Source organism: Ictalurus furcatus, chromosome 11, assembly GCF_023375685.1.
Source record: "Ictalurus furcatus strain D&B chromosome 11, Billie_1.0, whole genome shotgun sequence".
Taxonomy (NCBI): Eukaryota; Metazoa; Chordata; class Actinopteri; order Siluriformes; family Ictaluridae; genus Ictalurus; species Ictalurus furcatus.
The window spans coordinates 8,141,059-8,165,883 of record NC_071265.1 but is presented as its reverse complement, the minus strand read 5'-3'; the positions used below and the strand labels follow the sequence as shown (position 1 = coordinate 8,165,883).

The 24,825-nt window shown below is 38.3% G+C and overlaps 1 protein-coding gene across 1 annotated transcript in view; it reads left to right on the top strand.

The window, feature by feature from the left end:
* The first annotated feature begins 450 nt into the window (after window positions 1-450).
* The window catches only part of ghrhrb (growth hormone releasing hormone receptor b), a 71,219-nt gene continuing 46,844 nt past the window's right edge, over window positions 451-24,825 (top strand). The window contains exon 1 of the mRNA XM_053636257.1: window positions 451-591. Coding sequence (XP_053492232.1) covers window positions 568-591 — 24 coding nt within the window. The 5' untranslated portion in view covers window positions 451-567. The remainder of the gene's footprint in view (window positions 592-24,825) is intronic.

Genomic DNA, 24,825 nt, shown 5'->3' with positions numbered 1-24,825 from the left:
ACCCTCTGCCTTTACTAAAGAAGTAGATGAATTAGAAAAGGCGCTAGGGCGCCTAGAGATAAAACTGAAACGAACCAAGTAAAAGCATACATCCTGTTTTTCTGCACCTTTTCTGTCCTTTGTGTCTCTCTGTTAAGCCCAAATAAGGACATGCATCCTGTTTCTCTACAGGTAACTTCAAAGCTAGAACACGTAACTGCATCCTGTGACCTTAAAGAAGGCATGGTGGTTTTGTGCGCTTGCCTGGACCCTAGTGCACAAAACCACACTCAAAAAATTTATAAATATCGATGAAAGGCAAGTGTTTCGTTGCCATTTCCTCAGGTGAAGACTTACTCGTTTTAATTTCTTCTTAAAAGAAAACCATTATCAGACTCTGTGTAGTCTACGGTTGTTCTTTATTTATCTTTATATTCTGAGTTAAGATATTTGTAATCCTTTTGTTCTTTAATAAACCGAAGTCCATATAAAGGACGATTTGTATACCTTACTTCAAGAGTGAATTCCTTTGTTACCAACTTCTTCAGAGAAAGAGAAAGGACTTCAAGGGTTCTCGAGCCCAGTGACATGAAGATTCCACCTCCTGAGAAGGTAAGAGGAAGTAATTCTACAAGCTCTATCAGTTGTATGACAGAGTAGTGGGTGGAAGACTAAAAACTGGGATACGAAATTCCTGGAAAAATCCACAGCATTCTGAATTATTAACATAATGCATTGTAACTAGTGTTTGTAACACATTATATCACCAATATCAAACTAAACCCCACTTTGCATTGTGCATTATGTGCAATCAATATTGTGTATTGGCGTCCAGGTGGTGAAGTGAATTTCCTCTGGCTGTCTGAGCAGCTCAGTCACTGGTGCTCTGTAAGACCTAAATATTATATTATAAATGTTAGAATATCATATGCTTGTCAGTAATCTGAGCTGTGCATTAAATGTGTGTTTATGTACTGTAGACCGGCCTTCAGTTCTATGTTTTTATTTATCAGGGCCTAAATAACAATTGTGTTCCTCCCCAATTTCTATAAACAAACAAATAACAAAAATACACAACAGATTTCAATATGTAGTAAATTTTTTCCCCAAAAGAGTAAACAAATATTCAGAAACCAAGTGGGAAAAAATAAGTACACCCTATAACATTTACCAGGTGGAACCACATTTAGGAACAGTAACTTGAAGTAAACATTCTCTGTAGGAGTTTATCAATCTCTCACATCGTTATGGAGAAATTTTTGCCCACTCTTTTTTACAACATTGCTTCAGTTCATTGATCTTTGAGGGAATTTGTTTATGCACCGTTCTCTTATGATCCCATCACAGTGGGGTCCAAAAGTTTGAGACCACACTGAAAATGTGGGATAATTATTTTCTTTAAAACTGTAAATAAACTGTTTTAGAATTAAAAATCTTTTGAACAGTGTATCCATCCATTTTCCATGCCGCTTGTCCTACACAGGGCGGCAGGGAGCCTGGACCCTATCCCAGTGGACTTGGGGCAAAAGCAGGGGACACCCTGTACGGGGTGTCAACCCATCACAGGGCACAATCACACACACACTCACACACCAGACAATTTAGAGATGCCAATCTGCCTATATCACATGTCTTTGAAAAACGGAGTACCCTGAGGAAACCCCATGCCGCACAGGGAGAACATACAAACTCTGCACACACAGGGCAGAGGCAGGAATCAAACCCCCAAACCTGGAGGTGCAAGGCAAACATGCTAGCCACTAAACCACCATGCCCTCCGATTTTTAGCCAAAAAAGGAAAATGTTCAATATCTGCACTATCTCTAGGTCACTATTTAAAGTTAAACAAATTTGTGATATTTGCCATGTTAACTGCTTTGTACAAAACGTCAGATTTTCCACTCTATCTATTATCTCTTCTATTGAAGCATGTGTGTAGATGATCCATACAGAAAATACACATAAACGCCACATGTTTTATAATCACATATTCACATGATTCATATGTGTAGTTTGTTAACTTCCTTGTAAGAATGTTCTTTTTCTGAAAGCCTTCTGAAGCCTTTCTGAAAGCCTTAATATAGTATATAAATTGTTTGCCAGTTTAATAAGTAACTTGACCCATTTGTTATAAACTTTCTCTTTTTTCTGTATTATTCACTTAATTGTTTTGTACTCCTTTTTTAGTTTAATTGTTGTTCTGAATTTTAATTCACTCTCACCTAACAAAATAATGAACTCTAATTATTCAGACACATTACGACTTGACAAATTAATCTCAAAGAAATGATGATAATTATGTACCCGCATTGTGGACCGGTTCTACCAAGTGGAGCTATTGTAATAATGTGGTGCGATCAGTTATAAACCCACTAGACCATCTCTGAGCAGTGGTGTGCCCAGCTTTTTAAGTTCTGGTTATTTGAATCATTGCTTGGTGCACCATAAACAGGCACACTATAAACATCTATAAGACCTTCATAGTTTTTCTATAGTTCCAAATACATTATAGGTTTTGTTTATTAAAATACATACAACATTACAATAGTGGTGTAAATCACTTTGAGATAATTGTGAATGAGTTGAAGTCTGAATGAATTCTACAGGAGTCACACATGTCTGGGAGATATGATATGATATGATATGATATAAGGTCAGGGTTGAGGAGGCAGTTGGGGTGGCAGGACTTATTTTAAGGGTGGCAGCTGTCACCCAGAGCTATGCTAATGACATGTTAATAGACATAAACAGGCTATAAAATAATGAGCCTTCTTACTTGAGTATACAATTTGACAAGCCTGCAGAAAATTTGCCCTGACAGTGTCAATCACACAGCTACATAACATTTTCAACAGGAAGTTCTACTGGCTTGTATAAAACAAATAATAAGGCTTTATGTTACTGTAAATTATACCCTATTCCTATATACTCTCTAACATCCCATCTACAGCTGCCATAAGAATTTTATGGGAGTAACACCAGACTAGAGCAGGAGCACAACTGAGACTTATAAGAATGTAATGTAATCTTAATGTAAGCATTACATATCTTTTTGTTAACAAACACTCCGTAAAAAAATTACAATTTTAATTTTTTTAAAAAAAGGTAAAGCGAGAAGATATCCAGATGTATAAAGACTAACTTGTTTGTGTCCCACAAACAAAATGTGCAACAAAAATAATACAGTGCACCCTGAATTAATACCTAGTTTATTAACTGTTGGTCAAGCTATATAACTGAGTGTTTAACGCTCTTACACTCTCTTCCTTTACTGGCTAAGACAGAAGAATTAATTTTATTAGCAGTAATAATTTTCCTCATAGTTTCCTTCTTACTGCCTTTTTTTTTTCTCTGCTTTTCTTTTTTTCTATTGTGTTTATGTCCATGATCATCATCATCATCATATTTATTCTATTTTAGTCACTGATCCATAGAATCCCAACAGTGAATCATTTGTTTGACTATTGATTTAGTCTGGAACAGCTTCAACAAAGAATGGTTCATGTTCATTAAAAAGCTGATAATGAAGACTTTTGATGAACCATTCACAAAACAGGTACGTAACCTTGTCCTTCATTAAGTTGTTGATTATTTGCTAAAATACATCATTATTGGCAAACATACCTGTTTCATACCCATGTTTTTATACTATTTCTTTTCAATTAATTCCATTCATGTTGTAGTATAATTGATATCACATCTTAATTTTTCAGATGTGATCACGAATGCCCCCCCCCCCAACATTCCAACCCAATTAAGTATTGTTCATGTGATCTCACACATGTTTACTTACGTTCATAACATGCTGAAATGCACTTTTATGTGATCTTTCACATGTGAAAATCTTATCTTCATTTGACATACTGTATGTGATATTTTTTTAAGGGTTATGACTCCAGAGGCTCTTGTTTAGCTTGATGATTAAGGGGTTTATTTTTACTGGTCAGTGTGAAAAAAAATCAACTCTCTCTCTCTCTCTCTCTCTCTCTCTCTCTCTCTCTCTCTCTCTTTCTCGAATTTTCACAGTCATTCCTAATATTGGCATCTTGATCAGTCTGCCCCTTGTTTCAGTAACACAGATTACAGACTCCAGTACCCTGGACTCAAAGCATCATTTGTGTTGACACAGTACAATACAAAAAAATCCAATTTTGGCATGAGAGCCACTCCAAGTCATGGCAGACCAACACTGCTCACAACAGTAATTACTCATATCCACTGTACAGTACCACAGAGCATCATGCTCATTAGCTATTTCTCTGTCTGCAGTCTTTGTTTTTTTGACCTTTCAAACATTCTCCTTGACACAACAGTGCCTGCTCATTTCACTCCCCTTGACCTCCACAGCTTTCAGAGGGATAATGAAGCAGGGATGTTTGTTGCCTTTTCAATTCAACTCAGGAGTTTTAGATTATTATGCTCCCTAGTTTTGTTCTAGGCTTTTGAATGAGCATGCTAATTTATCTGCGAGCTTATGAGGTTGCTATGGGAATGATCTCGCTGATTTAGTATTGCATATTTGTTTTCATTATCGAGTGTTAAGGGTTTTACAAACATATAACTCCATTGAATATATAAATATTTGCATATTTATATTTATACCTACTTAGACAGTATGAAGACAGTAAAAGTGTTGAATTTACATTGTTCTCTGTGGGATCTTTTTTGTTTTTTGGGGGGGTTATTTAAGCTCAACAGTTTTATTTGCAAGCTGGTCAGAGACATTCAAAGATATAAATGTAACTGGCTCAACATGTTTTTTCAACTGCAAATGTGCAAGCTTGTAGGAAAAGGTACAAATGGTTAGGATTAGGCTGAGGTATAGGGTAAGCATCTTATGTCTTATGATTTGTATTAATCTATTAAATTTACCCTCACTCATTAAAATTCCTATCAATCTAGCATTCTTTAAAATCAGTGTAAATAATCTTCTGAATCTCTAAACCTTCCATGTTTCAAAAGTGGTTTTAGTCCTCTCAGGGACTACCAGGGCAGAAATGCCTGAACAAGACTAACCACAAGACTCAGAGAGAATTAACCACAAGAAATTGTTGAAAATGAGGACTTTTTTTCTCCTTGTCTATATTTATCGTCTCTCTTAATAGGACCGTAAAGGAACATCTGACTAAAGCAAATCAAAGGGTGATTAATGTCAAAACTAATCTATGTTTGTATGTAATTTGTCCAGGAATTAATCTTTTGGATTCTTTTAGAGAATGTACTGTATGCTATTAAAAAGACATGGAAACACTTAAACACTTAACATTTAAACTTAAAAATGTAAAGCCACTACATTCCACTCAATCTCATTTCATAGTACAATACTGAATGAACGATCATTTAAATGGCCTGTATGTATGTATGTGGTATCTAACACTATATACAAAAATTCAAATCCTTTAAAACTATTTAAATATGCAATCATTTTACATGTATGTAAAGAACCATTATGCAAAAAAAAAAAATAAAAAATGTTGGGTGGGTGGGGTGGGATCTATCTCTCTATCTATCTATCTATCTATCTATCTATCTATCTATCTATCATTATTTTTTCCTCTGTGGAGCAGCTCTTGGGTCATTTTGCTTACTACATTACTAGATTAATAAGGGCTATTTCTTGTACTCACAGATAAACTAAACACCTTAGTCCCCATAGACTACATATCTTGGTGGATATTGTCAAAGGAAACATAGTGTTCATTCATAATTTAAAAAAATTAGCTTATGTACATATATAACATCTAAATTACATTACTGTAATGCATTTCAACAAGCTTTTGTTTATTCAAAATATAGCAGGCACATGAGCATTTGAGCACATCAGTCCCATCTAATCTGATCTACATTGGCTGCCTGAGTACAAAATGTTGCTTCTGGCTCACGCCAACTGCTTAATATCCCAGTATCCTAGTATCCACAATATATTCACAAAACACAGAACACTTATCAATAAAAGAAACTAGTGATAAAACACCAGAGATGGTAGAACCTTTTTTAAACATGGCTCCTAAACCTTGTACCATCCTGTACCATAACACTGTTCAATACTGATACTGTTCTGGTCTTACTCCTACCATCCTGATGACTACAAGTCCCTGCTGTTCCTTCCATCACATCCAAGTCTTCTTTACATCCAGTACAGTGAATATTAGTATATTCTTATCCTTATGTAAACTAGATCAAAGATTGCCTGATAAAAAAAAACAACAACAACATGATTCACAGTGACAAAAGGATTGATTTCCCTTGGTCTTGGTTCCACCTCAATGCTGCAAGACTGCTTTGATAATACAGACTTGGATTTGTTCACGGAAGGAACAGATTTGGAGGGGTATGCTGGCTCTGTCCTTGGATACATACATTTTTGCACTGAAAAATTGGCAGCACACAAGTCAGTAAAGATGTTCCCTAACCAAAAACCATGGATCAATAGTAATGTGAGGGCACTACTCTGAGAGTGAGATGCAGCCTTCAGAACTGGTAATAGACAAGCTTACAGTGAAGCAAGTGTGAATCTCCAGAGAGGCATCAGGGTTGCAAAGTGTAAATATAAATAGCACATTGAACAGCAATTGTTAACCACAACCCTCCCAGTATGTGGAAAGGTATCAAGGCACTGACAAACTGTAAGACCAATAATCAGCTGCCAGCTGATGATGCCACATTGCCTGACATCCTGAACCAGTTCTTTGCCCACTTTAATGTTCCTAGGGAGGAGGCTGCCCCATTCATTAAGCCATCTGATGGAAAATCATCTCTGGTTCTTCAGCATCACCAGGTGAGGGCCGACCTGAAGAAGGTCAATGCAAGTAAGGCAACTGGCCCAGATGGAGTGCTGGGCCGGATACTTAAAGTATGTGCTGACCAGCTAGCAGAAGTGTTTACAAAAATATTCAACCTTTCACTCCAATAGGCTGCTGTACCAACATGTCTCAAATCCTCCACCATTATTCCAGTGGATAAAAAATCTGTTGTGAAGGACCTGAATGACTACTGCCCTGTCGCACTTACTCCCATAAATATGAAGTGCTTTGAAAGATTAGTGAGGCCCCACATCAAAACCATCATCCCACCTGATGTCGACATGCACCAGTTTGCCTATCGAACTAACTGCTCCACAGAAGCTACCGTTATAACAGCCCTTCACAAGGCTCTGACACAATTAGAAAAACCAAACAGATATGTGCAGATGCTTTTAGTTGATTTCAGCACTGCATTTAATACAGTCATCCCCTGCAAACTGGTCAGTAAGCTGAATATTCTGGGCTTTGGTTCCTCTCTTTGTTGGTGGATATTGGACTTTCATAGAGACTGGCCACAGCAAGTCAGAGTCAGCAAACACATCTCCTCCACTCTCATATCAAGTACAGGCACCCACAGGGCTGAGTGCTGAGCCCTATGCTCTTCATACTCTTCACTCACAACTGCATCCCCATTAACAATTCATATTTCATAATTAAATTTGCAGATGACTCTACAGTCATCTGCCTGATTTCGGACAATAACAAAATGGCATACAGAACAGAGGTGGATCATCTGGTTAGGTGGTTTAAAGACAATGACGTGGTTCTTAATACCTCAAAGACAAAGGAGATGATCATTGACTTCAGAAGAACAAATCATAAAGTACACCTCTCCCCTATATACATGGAGAAGAAGGGGAAAGTGTGAAAGGCCTAAAGTTCCTTGGAGTCACTATGTCAAAACAGCTGATATGGACCATAAACACTTCAGCACTGGTAAAAAAAGGCTTAACAAATGTCTTTTTTTCCTAAGGAAGCTGAAGCAGGCACAACTCCCACAACCGCTGCTGAATTTCTATAGGAGCACAATAGAAACCATTCTGACAAACGGTGCCACAGTTTGTATCGTGTGGTGAAGGCGTCCCAGCACATCAACGGCATGGAGCTCCTAGAACTGGATACCATCTATGCCAGCAGACATAGAAAGAAAGCATGCAGGATAATCAGAGACACAACACATCCCGGCTATTATATTTTTGAACCACTGCCATCTGGAAAACGGTACAGGTTAACAAAATCAAGAACAACTAGACTAAGGAATAGCTTCTATGCCAGAGCTGTGGCCACCATTACACCTGTTTCACACCCTAAAAAGATACTGTGAACTTTCTATTACACACACACACATGCATATGCATACAAGCGTTCATATACACATAATAAGGATTTTTGACACATATATGTACATTATTGACCACTAATGTCAATTTAAGGTAATATTGCTACTATCCCTGCCTTTTTAAATGTGTGTGTGTGTGTGGGTGGGTGGGTGTGCATGTGTGTGTGTGTGTGTGTGTGTGTGTGTGATTGGGAACAAGTGTGTGTGATCAGTGATGATTGGGCATGGGTTAACATTGGGGCACCTGTGTTTGTAGGCCACAGTGTGTTCAAGGAGTTGTAGTTCATGGATTTCATGGGCCTGACAGAGCCTCCACAAAGGGCTCACTCTAGGAGCACAGTGTTTACAAGTCTTCCCACTAGATCATGGGCCTGGGTGTTCAGGGTGTCTGTCATGGAACTCACTGCATAGACAGGTGTCAAGAATGTTCCTCTGGACTGTACCCCACCTATGGAAAATGTGTGCAATGCAGCAGTGTTGGGGATGATCCAGTTTGTAGGTGACAGGTTTGAGCTGTGTCTTCTAGCCAGCCAAACACAATGTTTGGGGTTGATTTTCCAGGGCAACAGGGAGGCTAGTGCCTGAGTATGCACTGAAATGGTGTCAGTTGGGTGGATGAGTGCTGCAGAGAGTTCTGGTCATACTCTGCCCAGGGTTGGAATTGGGCTGTTTCCTTGGTTCTCTGCACAGAATGTTCTCAGAAACCAGCCTATATCCTGGTTTGCTCACTCCACTAGGGCATTGGATTGGGTATGATAGCCGGAGGTCAGGCTCACAGTCACTCCTAACTTATTCATGAAACTAGCCCACACCCTGGAGGTGAACTGGAGTCCCCTGATCGCTAACAATATCCTTTGGGATCCTGAAGTACCAAAATAAATGGGTAAATAATAGAGATGCACCGATGTATCGGCCGATAAAGGAATTATTCACGCTATCGGCAATCGGTCGATAGTTTAAAAACATCCGAAGATCAGGGCCAATTATATCCTGTCGATCAAAAGAGGGAGGGAAAACACATCAAATTCGTGCTGTGTGTAAAGAATTACGTGTGTGGAATTACGAAAAAACTGAAGTTTGTAAGCTCTGTAATGCTAAAATTTTGCACCGGAAGTGAGAAGCAGTGAAGCGGGAGTTTCGACGTCGAGTCTAATAATTTATTTTTTTTTTGCCACGCTGCTCAAGCTGCTCGCGCTGAATTAAAGCGCCAGTACACCGTTGAAAGATTTAAATGAAGATGAGTTGACAGAAAAGTGTATATTGCACAGAAAATATATTTGTAGAGTAGTACATTTCATATCCAGTTAATGTTAATATATATATATAAAAAAAGTTGATATTATATATTACCAGTTTGACGTTCAGTGATGAAGTAGAAATGCTTTTGTTTGTGGTGAGTGAATGTGCGACTAACAGGAGGTTTTTATTGTTTTAGAATTAAGTCATTATTAATTAGAATTAATATAGAATTAATAACATTTCATAAGAAATCTTACTTTACTCTTCAGAAATTAGTTAATGTGTTCATGCTAAGAGTAATATGTTTTCTGTTTATGAGACCAGTTACTGTGAAACAACTTGTTGAAATGGAGAGAATTGTTTTTATTTACATTTCTTTCAGAATTGTGGAATTAATTATTATTAATTTATAAGAAGGCCTAAAAGGCAGAACTATCAGTATCGGTTATAGGTATCGGCCGATATCACTCTGAATAATCTGTTATTTGTATCACTGAGAAATTTAGTATCTCTATTAAATAATAGTTCTGCTGTTTCTAAGACAGTCAGCAGGCTGGTTAAAGTTGCAAAGTGCAGGGACATGGAGAACCAGTCAACAATGACCAGGATAGTGGTGTGACCTCAGGATTTTGGCAAGTTAATGGTAAAGCTGACAGCGATGTGTGACCAGGAGCTTGTTGGCTAGGAGAGCTCTGGACAGCTTAACTTGTGCACATGAGGTGCAAGAAGAGACAGCTTGCATCATTTCACATATTAGGCCACCAGTAGCTAATCTGCAACAAGTGATAGGTGCGCCTGGTACCTGGGTGACCTGTGGCTATGGAGGTCAGAGCCCATGAGACTATTCAGGTTTGGAGGTAGGCCAGCATGAACGTTCTGTTTGGGGGACAAGAACGAGGAATCGTGTGTTGCGGCATGCAGCAATTGCTTGGTAGACCTCCCAGTCCATGGCACCAACAAGGCAAGATGGTGGTAGGATGGGCTCCTCACTGCCCTCTCATTGCTCAGCAGTATGTATGTGGGAGATGCATCTGGTTTTGTGTTCTTGGAGCTGGGTCAATAGGAGAGGGTAAAATGGAACATTGCAAAGAAGAGGGACTAGTGTGTTTGGATTCAGGCATTTAGCAGTTCTGAGGTATTCCAGATTCTTGAGGTCAGTGAAAATGACAAAAGGGCGATTGACTCCCTCCAGTCAGTTGTGCCTCTCCTTTAGTGCTAGTTTTACTGCAAGTAGTTCTTGGTTCCCAATTTTATAATTTTGTTCTGCTGGGGATAGCTTCTTGAGAAAACGGCTACTGGGTGCAGCTTGGGTTTTCCCAAACTGCTGAGTGAGAACAGCACCGACCCCATTTCAGATACATCTACCTCAACAACAAAGGGTTTCAAAGGGTTAGGTGCTTGAGGATAAGTGCAGTGGTACAAGCTTAGGTCCTTTCTTGACCAGTGCCATCAGTGGGTGTGCAATAGAGTTGAACCGCCTAATGAAGCATCAGTAAAAAATCAGCAAAGCCTAAGAACCATTGCAGATCATTCACAGTTTTTGGTGTTGGTCACTCTGTTACTGCAGTCACCTTAGCGTATGAGGTACTCTAGGAATGAAATGGTGTCATGATGGAATTCACATTTCCCTTTTAACATAGGGGGACTGGTGTTGCAACTGGTGTTGCAGAAGACGACTGCAACTGGTGTTGCAGAAGACGACTGAGGACCTGCCAAACATGATGCACATTAGTTTCCATTAGTTACATATTTTCCCAACATGTAATTTATAAAACAATGGAAGACAGGGGGGGCCTAAATATCCTATAAGCCATTACCAAGTATTCATAGTGGCACATGGTGGCGCTGAATGTCTTCTACTTATCACCCTCGCGGATACACACCAGGTTATAGGCACCTCAGAGATCCAGCTTAGTGAACACACGGGCAGACCTGAGCTGTTCTAGAGCCACTGGGATTAGTGGCAGGTGGAATTCGTATTACACAGTGGCTTGGTTCAACCTTCTGTAGTCAATGCAGGGTATGAATCCATCTCCATTCTTTTCCACAAAGAAAAAGCCAGCCAATGCAGGTGACACGGAAGGCCGGATATAACTCTGGTGTAGTGCCTCCTGGATGTACTCCTCCAGTGCGCATTGTTCTGCTAGAGAAAGGGGGTAAATTCTACTGCAGGGAGGAGTGGTCCCAGGAAGCAACTCTATGGCACTGTTGTAGGGATGGTGAGGAGGTAGATCACTGGCTTTGGTTTTATTGAAGACCTCCTGGAGGTCCTGGTACTCTGAGGGAATGACTATGGATGCATGATGTTCTGGACTTTCCATGGAGGTTGAGACCATTTAGAGCTGGGGCATGAGGATACAGTGCTGGTGACAGTGGCTTGACCAGTGGGTGATTTCCTTTTCCCTCCAGGATATCTGTGGGTTATGGAGTTGCATCCATGGTAAGCTCCGGACGATGGGGTGCTGAGTAGTGACAGATACCAGAAAGGAGATTTGTTCTTGATGGAACACAGTGACTTGTAAAAGAAGTGGCCAGGGGCAGAGTGAGATGGACCCTCCATGTTACTTCCTCGGTTGGACCCTCAATTGATGGTGGAGATCCAGTGAGGCTTGGTTAGCAGCTGAGTGGGGATGTTCAGGCAGGCTACAGTGTCTTGGTCTATGAAGCCAAATAACGCTGTCAAAACTGAAGGTGCATCTGAGTGTTGTATTGTAACTGATAGCATTAACAATTAGTGAGATATAGCTTGAATTGGACTCACCATGTTGGAGCGGATGTAGGAGCTCCTGCTCGAGGATGGGCCGAGCCTGGCAGTGGACCTGCTGTGGAGTGGGCATGACCCAATCAGGCTACTGTAGAAGTAGAAGGAGCAACGCACACAGCGTCACCTGTCCCATTCTTCCTTACTGGGCTTGGTGAAGAAGGGTTCAGGAGGAGCATCTGCTTGATTTTGTTTGACCCTTGTTCTGGGTGAGAGCAGTGGCTGTGAAACAGATGATCCAGCCTGATGGCAGGGTCGATTATGTCCAGTATAAGCGGCTCATCGGGGCATGCCATCTCTGAAAGGACTTCCGGGTTCAGTCCACAACGAAAAGTGGCTTTCAAGGCTGCATCATTCTATCTGCTACCAGAAGCAATGGTAAAGAACTCGAGAGCATACTCTGCAACACTACATGAACCTTGGGATAGGGCCAGCATGTGCTTTCATGTGCTTTTTTTGTTTTTTATTTTTAGTAAATTTGCAAAGATTTCAAGCAAACTTCTTTCATGTTGTCATTATGGGGTATTGTTTGTAGAATTTTGAGGAAAATAATGAATTTAATCCATTTTGGAATAAGGCTGTAACATAACAAAATGTGGAAAAAGTGAAGCGCTGTGAATACTTTCCGGATGCACTGTATGCACAGCTGTACACAATGGGCGTTGATAAATTCTACACACTCTAAATTGTTATAATCATGCATGGCCATACATATTTACATAAAGAAATGCCACTGAACACCATATATGGTAAACAATGTCCTTTTAAGAGGGTGACTTTATGTGTGCAATTTATTGCTCCAGTTACATTTAGAAAACCTGCATTGGCCTGAAACCTCCTTCATTATTGTTGTATTTTCTTCTGCTGTGTTTGGAAATGCTTTGTGCTGATGCATAAGTGATATGAATGTATGTAAGACTTGTCATTATTCAGTTCATAGTTAGTTGGGAAATTCCAAGCCTTTCCCCAGGTTCTTGTTGAAATGTAGCCAAGGCTAAAAACTTTTAAAAAGCATTTGAGTGTGCATGGGGGTGCTGTTGCTGAGTTTTGTTGGACTTTACAAAAGTGGGGCAAGTTGCCGGCAGAGAGCAAATAAAATTGGACTGGGCAAACAAAATCGACAGATGAGGCGCTCATCATTCACAGCAAACAGTTTCCTGTGCTCCTTAAAAACATGTTTCCTGTGCAAAGCTGCACATGGCAAGTCTTCAATCAAGACATCATCCTACTCAGTCTTTAGATGTGACTTTTATATGATTTTACATTTCATCTGCAACACCTGTCTGCACCTTGTTGTGAGCACCATAGTCAGTAATTATGCTGAAAATAAGTGACATGTGGGATGGGAGCACTTAATATTACTCTTTTATACCACTAGAGATTTTCTGCATATGCATGTTCAAAAGGAGTTCTAAATATATGTTCATTCTCATGCACAATAACTTGAGCATTCTATGCATAATGGGCATGTGAATAATTTATGCACAAAACTATGTGCATGCACATTGATAAATGAGACTTGTACTAATACATGGTAATTTATACAAATATATAGTAACTTGTAGAGTAATGTTCAGTAACTTTATACACTCATATACAAAACTTTATATACTAATGTACAACGCCAATTCCGAAAAAGTTGGGACAGTATGGAAAATGCAAAAAGACAAACAAAAAGACTCATTTGAAAATTCTATTCACCCTGTACTATAATGAAAACACATTATTAACACATTATTTGATGTTTTACTTTGTGAATTTAATTTACTTTTGTACTTTAGCAAGCAGAAGTTTCCCCCATTCATCCATTTTGCATTTCTTCAGCTGTGCAACTGTATGGGAGCTTCGTTGGCTTATTTTGACTGCAGGCAAGCCATACTAGCACCCGCGCTTTCTGCTTATGCAACCATGTGCTTGTTATCCAGGCAGAATGAGGTTTGGCGTTGTCCTGCTGGAAAATGCAGGGACGTCCTTGGAAAAGACGACGTCTCAATGGCAGCATATGTTGCTCCAAAATGTGTACATATCTTTCTGCATTAATGCTGCCCTCACAGATGTGCAAGTTACCCATGCCATGTGCACTGACATGCCCCATAATATGACAGACGCTGGATTTGGGACCTGATGCTGATAACAGCTTGGATGGTCCTTTTCCTCTTTGGCCCGGCGAACACGATGGCTGTTTTGTCCAAAAACTATTTGAAATGTTGACTCGTCGGACCACAAAACACGATTCCACTGTGCTACTGTCCATCTCAGATGAGAAAGAGCCCAGAGAAGTCGGCGGCACTTCTGGACAGTGTTGATGTACGGCTTCTGCTTTGCATATTAAAGCCTTAACTTTAAGCAGCAAATGGTGTTGACTGACAAAGGTTTACCAAAGTATTCCCAAGCCCATGTCAGGATATCCATTATAGACTCATGACGGTTTTTAAGACAGTGACGTCTGAGGTATCGGACATCACGCACATTCAGAAGTGGTTTTTGGTCTTGCCCTTTACACACCGAGATTTAACCAGATTCTTTTAATTATATTGTGCACTGTAGAAGCTGAAATGCCCAAAATCCTACTGATTTGTCTTTGGGGAATGTAGTTCTCAAAGTGTTGGATTATTCGCTGACGCATCTGTTGGCAGATTGGCGAGCCTAGACTCAACCTTGCTCTTGAAGGACTAGGCCTTTTTTCGAGGCTCCTTATATACTATGATTAGATGATTGCATCATCTGTTTTTACATCAGCTTCTTATTTCAACTTGTTGCATCGCTATTAGTCCTAAATTGCCCCTGTCCCAACTTTTTAGAACGTGTTGCATGCATCAATTTCAAAATAAACATTTACCTTCTAAAAACTATGCAGTTGATTAGGTAAAACATCAAATACCTTGTCTTTATACGTTTTTTTGTTTAAATGCAAGTCAAAGTACATTTACAAATCACTCCTCTTTGTTTTTATTAGCATTTTCCATACTGTCCCAACTTTTTTGGAATTGAGGTTGTACAATAACTTATATCCTATTTGACAGTGTCTTATATAGCAATGTATAGTAACTTACATACTAATCAATTCCTGCCTCCACCCTGTGTGAGTGGAGTCTGCATGTTCTCCATGTTCTTCTGGGGTTTCCTCCAGGTACTCTGGTTTCTTCCACGAGTCCAAAGACATGCGCTGTAGGCTGATTGGCATCTCTAAATTGTCCATAGTGTGTAAATGGGTGTGTGAGTGTGTGTGATTGTACCCTGTGATGGGTTGGGACCCTATCCAGGGTGTCCCTTGCAATAGGCTTCATGCTCCCTACAACCCTGTGTGGGATAAGCGGTACAGAAAATGAATGAATGGATGGATGGTTGGTACAAATTAAGTACACCAACTTATGCATAGTAACCTTTATAAAAAATGAATAGTAATGTATATATTAACATACAGTAACAAATAATAATGTACAGTAATTTACATACTAATGTGTAATAACATATTTTAATGTACAGTAATGTATATACTAACATATAGTACCATATAATAACGTACAGTGACTTACCAATGTACAGTAACTTAAAGATTAAAGTACAGTAGTCTATATTGATGTATATTAACATATATAATATACAGTATCTTTTATAATGTACACTAAATTACATATTATAGTACAGTAACTTATATAATGTACAGTAGTGTAGGTACTAAAGTACAGTAAAATATACTAATGTACAGTCATTTATGTATTAATATACAGTAACTTATACACTGATGTAGGCCTACAGTAATGTATACATATACACTGTTTACTTAGTATTCATTGTAGTCCTGTATCATTTTTTGGATATTTAGGATACAGATTGATATCAGAGATTATCATTATTACTTACAAAATTTTAAGCATTCATATAAATCTGTCATTGGTTTTATTTACCTTGATGCAAAATAATGTATAATGCATTTCCCCCAAAATTATAACAGTAAATCTATTCCATATGAAGCCATTATACATTTGACATGTACATGAGGCTCTTTAGATTTTCTCCAATCTTTGATTGGCACATGCAGCTACTGTTTCCATGAGGGACTGGTTTACAACAGCTAGAATATGTTCTAATTGGGCCAAAATGTTTATTCTGTGTTTGTGTCTGTGCACTTTTGATGTACTATTGAGTTTCAGTTTTAAATGGTAAAAATATAATTTAGTATTTAAAAACAATCAAAGCCTTCTCTGCTCATACATTTTGAGGTTTTTGGGCGTTTTTGTTTGTTTGTTTGTTTGTTTGTTTTTTTTACATATTTTGAGCAAATGTACAGTTCACTGTGGATACACTGTTTACAAACATCTGGTATCAGCAATAGATAAGGAATCTGTGAAGTGTTTTCCTGGCAATTTCCCAAAGCTTAGTCAATATCTTATTGACTTATTGATTTATAAAGATACTTTCAAACAGATGAGGCGAAAAAATGGTTATTTGCTATAAGAGGTGGACTGAATGGCTTAGAGTACACTACTGTTCAGCTCTTCTAGATATTCCACATTCACTGTACATGGTGTACATCATCACTGTAATAATAATGAAGAATAATGTATTTAAAATGGAAAACATATGTATCTTCTATAACTGCATTTTGAATCTTGTCATCATGATGCAGCAATTGTGTGCATTTTGAATGCATCACTATTTACGCTGATGTGTATTCCTGTTTACCATTTATATGAATATACTTTAAGAAGATCATAAAAAATTTAAGCTGCAAAGGAAACCATGTTCACATTCTATTCATTTGTTCTCTATTCCATTCTCTCTCTCTCTCTCTCTCTCTCTGTCTCTCTCTGTCTCTCTCTGTCTCTCGCAGCATGAGGCAGCTGAATGCCATAGGGCTCTGCTGTCCAGCTAAGATAATATTTTGAATAAAAACATCACACGGCCGTGTTCCCTTACAGGCAACATCCCCTGAGGGTCATATTTAGTAGAACAAATGCTCAAAAGTTTACTCCTTTTTTATCCATGTTGATTTAAAATAATTAGGGTATGGTCAAGCATTTTTCATGGACAGCATGATGTACTGTATGAGTGAGGGTTGTTGTAGTAGATTGAAGCTTCACTCTCTCCATTAGTCAGTGGCTAATTAGTATAAATCTGGTATAAATGTGTATTAATCCATAGCACTATTGAATTCTTGGTTCTGAATGGTGAGAAGGTGTTGGTTAATTTTATATAACAGCTAATTTTGTATAAATTTGATTGTTTCTATAATAATACCATGTTTACAGGGATGATGGGCAGTAAACAGATTTTTTTATGCTATAGTATTTTCTGGATGGAGGGAAACTAACTTGTTTCGTGGATGTTCCACAACAGTAAACAGAACTCATATATATATATATATATATATATATATATATATATATATATATATATATATGTTAGTAAAACATATAAGGTATCTTTTTTTTTAATTAATAACACTGGCAAATTGTTGTAGTATAAGAGGAATAAACCACATCAGGGCATGCTATTATAAAAAGAAATATCAACTTCGGCTTCGGAAACAGTTACCCCACTTTGTGTAATGCTGGATCACACCACATAGTTGTCGATTAATTTCCTATAACAGGATGCTATGTCATGTATCATTCATTACCTATGTCAGAATAAAATATATAATAATGAAATATACTGTGATAATACCTAGGCCTACTGGAATAAAAAAAAAACTGAGAAGAATTTTCAGTCATACAGGTGAAAAAAACTGTGTGTGAGTTTGTGTACCTGTATATCTTTGGTGCCTATAAATACCAGTAAGAAATACCATTACATTTCACATTTTGGTCCTTACCACGAAAAAGGTAATGCTGATCTGTGTCATGACATTTAACAAATCCATGCCGGTTTGTTTAGCCAACCTTGATATTTCTCCAGGACATTTTTTCCACTTTTCCCACTTGTTCAAGGTGAAAAAATTTTAATCTTGATCTTGTTGACCTTGCTTCTGCACATTTCTGCTTAGATAAATATTAGCTGCAGGTGGCACAGTGCTGCAGTGGTTTGCAGTGCATTGCTGCCTCACACCTCCAGGGTCGCCAGTTTGAGCCTTTCTCAGGTTACTCTCTGTGTGGCGTTTCAACTGTTTTGCCCTTGTCCATATGGGTTTCCTCAGGGTTTTACCAGTTTCCTCCGACCTCCTAAAAACACACCAGTGGGTGGATTCACAATGTTGAATTGCCCCTTAGGTCTGAAAATGTGTATGTGCATGGTGCCTTGTTATAGACTGGCATCTGATTGGGGTATTCCTGCCTCATGCCCAGTGCTCCAGGGATAGGTTCCAGACCCACCACCACCATAACCAGGATCAGCAGTTACTGAAAACGAATGAATGAATAAATATATAAATATTCATATGTCCAAAAAGTTCTTTCTTTATCCTTCATTGTTCAGTGGTCTCTTTAAGCCTGTAGCATTTCCTTAGAATAAACACTTTTTTTTTATTCCAGAGGAAACGTTATTCTGTAATCTATATAGTCTATATTTTATTTATTTATCACATTTTTATTTATCAAACAAATTTAATAATAATAATAATGAAAACTGTGTTAATTAAATATTAAATATTCAGAGTTTTCCTCGAGCTTATCCACTTGGTTTGTGCTGCGCAATTACGCGTTTGACGGGTTATGAATTCAGGAAAAGTGATAGTAAAAAAAAAAAAAGATGAATACAAAGCAAAATAATGCTGAATAAGGATTGCTGTTTGTATTATTATTATTATTATTATTATTATTATTATTATTATTATTTACTTATGTCATTTTCATTTGAGTCTGACCTTAAGTGTTAAGTCAGTACTGAAGACTTTGCTGTGTACATCCGTGTGTACTACTTCAGATTCACGCGCCTCGTGCGTGACTGTATGTTAATATGATGCGGGGTGTGCGGGAGTGAGCGCGAGGCGGGGAGGTACGGCTGCAGCAGTGCGCTGCGCGTCTCTTGAACACACCGCTCACACCATCAGTCCTCTTCAGGAAAGCCACCCACTCTGCACACCACTGCTGTCACCGAGGGAGAATCCGGTGCTCGATTAATAATTAATCAGTGTAGACTCGAAATTATGTAGCAGTGTGGACTGGTCGAATATTCTATTAGACTAAGCATTTATATGTTTATTCGTTTCTAAAGTCTCTCGACGCACACCTGAATGCTGAACATGACACTTTCTAGGAATTCGTTAACTTTCAGAGTCGTGTTGCTGACATGGTGGATCCACCACTGTACTTGGCAAACGGTAAGTAGAGTGAATGAACTGCTGGTTATAGTTTGGTGTGAACTGAGTTTACTGTGAGCTGCATGGGAGAGTGCGTTTTGTAAGCGGACTGGACGAGATGTCACTGTGGTCGTCTTCTCTTTAACACCCACTTCAAACTTCTAAGTGTTTGTTCAAGAGAAGCACAGGGACAGTGAAAGAGCTGCACTCAGCTGTTTCTTTTGTGTTTCTACGTATTTTAAAGACTTTGAATAGGAATAGAATAGAACAGAACAAAACAGAAGATAATAGAATACATAAAAAAAACAGATTTGAACAGAATAGAGTGGAATCGAACAGAAATGAATAGAATATAACAAATTAGAACAGAAGAGGACAGAAACAAACAAAATAAATAAATAAAATAAACAGAACAAATAGAACAAAATGGAACAGCATTTAATATAACAGAACAGACTGAACTAGAGTGAAGTAGAATGGATTTGGACAGAACAGTATAGGTAGATTAGAAAGGGACAGAATATACAGTAACAAAACGGAATAGAATAGAATAGAAGAGTGGAGTAGAATAGATATCTCTACCGCCATTGTACAAGTATAGTGAAATTAGTTTTGCTAGAATAGAATAGAATATTGCAACAAAAAAAAAAATCAAATGTAATTGAACAGAATAGAATGGAACAGAACTAAGTTGCGTATAACAGGATAGAATAGAACAGAATGGAGTAAAACAGAATATAACAAAATATTTCATTTCCATAGTACAAATACAGTGAAATGAGGTTTGCTAGAACAGAACAGAAGAGAACAGAATATCTTTCTTGTCACTGTACAAATGGAAAAGTGAAATTAGGTTTCATAGAATAGAATAGTATAGACTTGAATAGAACTGGCACCCTGTCCAGGGTGTACCCCGCCTTGTGCCCCATGCTCCCTGGGATAGGCTCCAGGTTCCCCGCGACCCTGAAGAAGGAGTAAGCGGTAGAAGATGGATGGATGGATGGATGGATGGATGGAGACTAGAATAGAATAGAATTGAGTTGAATATAACAGAATTGAAGAGAACAGAATGGAGTAAAACAGAAAATAACAAAATATTCGTATTATACATCAGTACAGTCAAATTTGGGTTGCTAGAATAGAATAGAATAGAATAGAATAGAATAAAGCAAAACAGAGCATAGCCTTTCTTGTCATTGTACCAGTTTCATTCAACCAGTACAATAATTAGGCTTGCATCTCCAATCATAATATGAATAGAGAATGTGTATGGAACAGAAATAATACAATCCATCCATCCATCCATTTTCTACCGCTTACTCCTTCTTCAGGGTCGCGGGGGAACCTGGAGCCTATCCCAGGGAGCATCGGGCACAAGGAGGGGTACACCCTGGACAGGGCACCAATCCATCGCAGGGCAAGAAATAATAGAATATTGTATAGAATAAAAAGAACTGTGCTATATTCAGCTGTATGTACAGGCTTATAGCGGCATTGTAGGTTAGTAGTGTAGCGCACATGATGCTGCAGTGACATTATACTCAGAGGTGTAATAGTGCAGTAGCAGTGTTAGAGTTTTCAGCTGACAGTGATATACAGTAATCTCCTGCTGCCATGTAAAATGTCAGAGTGTGTTAATGTGTGAATGTGTAAGAATAGTATGTAGTACAGTCACAGGCAGGTAATACAATAGTATTAATGACTGCAAAGAGAATAATTCATATTGTTTCAAGGAGAGCAAAGCCACTGTGTACATGGGCATGCTGACAAGTATATTCTGGTAGAAGAGAATTGCTTTGCTGATAGTACAGTGTGCTCACAGAGTGCCTTCTTGCATAAGTATTCACACCCTTTGAACTTTTTTCACATTTTGTATTGTTACAGCATGGAAGTGGAATTATATGTCATGACTCTACACAAAATAGCCAATTGTATTGGAGTGGAGATTAAAATAATTAATGTGGTGCCAAGGAGACAAAATACTACATTACCCATCAGCCCCAGCTCTCACCTGTGTCTGGTTGCACCTTGATTAGCACCACTATATACAGTTCTAGTTTCTCAGTGTCTGGTTGTCAAGCTTTGGTTGTAATGGTCTTGTGTTGTGTGCGCAACGGATTTGCCCATAGTCTGTATGTTCTTTGCTTTGTAACCATAGTTCATGTTTATGTCCTCGTTTTGAAGTCTTTTTCTGTTTGTTAGCACTTTACTTAATAAAATAATCTGTACCTGCATCCACCTTCACCTCCATAACTTGACATTAATTCATTAGAATATCTCTTCTCTTCAGCCGTTCTCGGCCCACTGCAGGGCGTAGGCCTCTGTTGAATGACGCCACCAACTACGATCCTGTGCCCTTTGTTGCCAATTGATTCTGGCGAACTTTCTGATGTCATCAGCCCACCTGGCCTTAGGTCGTCTTCTTGGGCGTTTGGCTACCAGTGTAGTCCAATTTAGGACTGCAGACGTCCATTTTTGGTCTTTCATTCTTGCTACGTGTCCTGCCCACTTCCACTTTAATGTTTTCACAATTTTGATTATGTCCATTACTTTGGTTTGACTTCGCACCCACACATTAGTCTTGTGGTCTAATAGCGATATGTTAAGCATGCGGCGTTCCATGCTTCGTTGAGTGACCCTTAATTTTTGAATTATTTTAGTATTTGAGGTCCAGGTTTCACATGCATATGTAAGAGCAGGGAGAACACAATGATCTAATGAACATCTAATGAGATGAAAATATGCATTAGTTTAATTAGAATTTTGTCATACTAATTGCTTTGCTGTTGTATATTGTTTTTTTGTTTTTGTTTTTTAGAAGTGTACATTTTGTGTAGACGTATTTTCTGCTTGTTATGTTGCATAATGGCTTCTAAACTGAATTAATTCACTTGAAAAATGATTGGATTTGCTAATTATGTGCCAGCTCTATTGTTTTGTTAGCAGAAGAGTAGTTTATTATATACAGTAGTAAATAATTCAGTAATGCAGCTTTAATTTCCACTGCTAAGAAGAGTAAGCTAAGTTTTATATCAGTACCATGTCCATCACAGCAAGTCATGATTTCATATTTAGCTTGCAATCCAACATTCTTAAATAACTTTCTGATTTTAAAAAGAACATTTTTATTTGTTGGTCCTGAATCCCCATTTCTTACCTTTCTTTCTTAGTTTTGAAGGTGCCCTTGTTAATCACAGCCTTTGTATTGTTTCCCTTCTTTTAAACACCTTATTGCTTCTTTTTTAAGGCACATATAGGTGTATTTATTAATATAATTACAGTATATTACCTTTATTATTGTTATATCAGACAGTTACACTGGCTGCCTGGCTGCCTGTGTAATCCACATTTAAGCACATACAACTTATTATTAACATTTAGACCACTGCAGGATGAATACAACACTTAGTTTTCCAGCCTTTTGTTGTCCCCGTCCCAACTTTTTTGAAACGTGTTGCAGCCATCACATTCAAAATTACCATATTTTTCCCTTAAAATGGTACATTTCCTCAGTTTAAACATTTGATATGTTTTCTAGGTTTGATTGTGAATAACATATGGGTTTATGAGATTTGCAAATCATTGCATTCTGTTTTCATTTACCTTTTACACAGCGTCCCAACTGTTTTGGAATTGCTGTTGTATATATACTGTATATACAAGAGAGAAGGATAAAGACTAAGCAGTAACTGAACATTTACATTCATCAAATGCATGAGCTGCACATGCCATGCATGTTGAATATCTACCCCAGTCAGGGATTTTCTTGAACTCTGCAAAGATGCCATTGCTGCACAGAGTAAAATAGGTTCCAAGCAACAGCAGTGTGAAAGCATCATGAAAAATTTGTAATACATTTTCAAATCTGACCTCATGTTTAAATAATGCTGTAGGCGTTAAATTCTGTTGCTATAGTGAAAAAAAAATTAAATAAAGCGCCATGCTGACTTTTTGCCATTAAATGCTGTGGAGGACAGCCTTACCATGTGCTACCTCACATGTTAAAATAGTCATGTATAAAGAGATGGATGTTCTAATAAATTAAATTGGTTGTTTCTATCCTCCTGGCTATTGTTTAAATGACTATTTCCAGTGAAAAGAACATTGGCTATTTAGCTGAGAAACCTGATTTCCTATTATACAATTAGTTCAACCCTGCAGTCCAAAATCAAGCCTTACTTTCAAATTATCGTATTTCTAAAAAACACACTAGGCAATGATGACCAGTTACTACCTCTGGCAAATGCAGGGGAGAAACCTGTCTTTATAAATTTGTCTGGATTATTCTTCACTACCATGCGTCACCAAGAACAGAAAGAAATCAATGCTATAATGAAATGTGTTGCTTAGTGAGCTCTCTAATGACCTGCCATTGTCTTTCCTGAATGGTGCTTCATTTCCTATGATAATGTTTTTCTGAGCCTCAGCCTTGGGACAGCTATACATTATCTAACCAGCAGCAGGATCCTTATCTGCCGGTTAGTTTTCTTCTTTGCTTGGAGCCACACATCAGTTTGCATTCTAGACAAGATTGTTGTGTGGTTGCGTGCTAAGCCATAAGCCAACATACACTCACCGTCTGCTTTAATAGGAACACTTGTATACCTGTTTCATTTATGCAGTTATTCAATCAGCTAATTATGTGGTGGCAGCACAATGCCGGTTGTTGGTACCAGATGGGCTGGTTTGAGTATTTCAGAAACTGTTGATCTCCTGGGATTTTCATACAAGACAGTCTATAGAGTTTACATAGGATTGTGTGGAAAACAAAAAACATACTTAGTGCGTAGGGTCTGCAGCCTGAAACACCTTGTTTATGAGAGAGATCGGAGGATAATGACCGGACTGATCTGAGCTGACAGCGGGGGAAATGAGTATTGGATGCGTCAACATTTTTTTCAGTAAATATATTTCCAATGAGGCTATTCACATGAAATTTTCACCAGACATCAGTATTAACTCAAGAAATCCGTAAATATAACGAATTCCCAACATTAAAGTCCATAAATGAAATGTGTAATAAAGAGGAATGACACATACAACAGCAGAAGACCACATCAGGTTCCACTCCTGTCAGCTAAGAGCAAGAATCTGTGGTTATCATGGGAACAGACTCACCGAAACTTGACATTTGAAGACTGGAGAAAGACCACTCTTCTTATTTTCTGATGTTCAACTGTCCAGTTTGGGTTAGCCTGTGCCCATGATAGCCTCAGATTCCTTTTCTTGACTGACAGAAGTGGAGCCTGATGTGGTCTTCTGCTGTTGTAGCCCGTCCACCTCGAGATTCGATGTATTGTGTGTGTGGAGATGCTTTTCTTCTCACTACGGTTTTAAAGAGTGATCATATGAGTTACTATATCCTTCCTGGCAGCTCAAACCAATCTGGATTTTCCTCTGATCTCTCTTATCAACAAGGCGTTTCCATCCACAGAACTGTTGCTCAGTCAATGGTTTTTTGTCT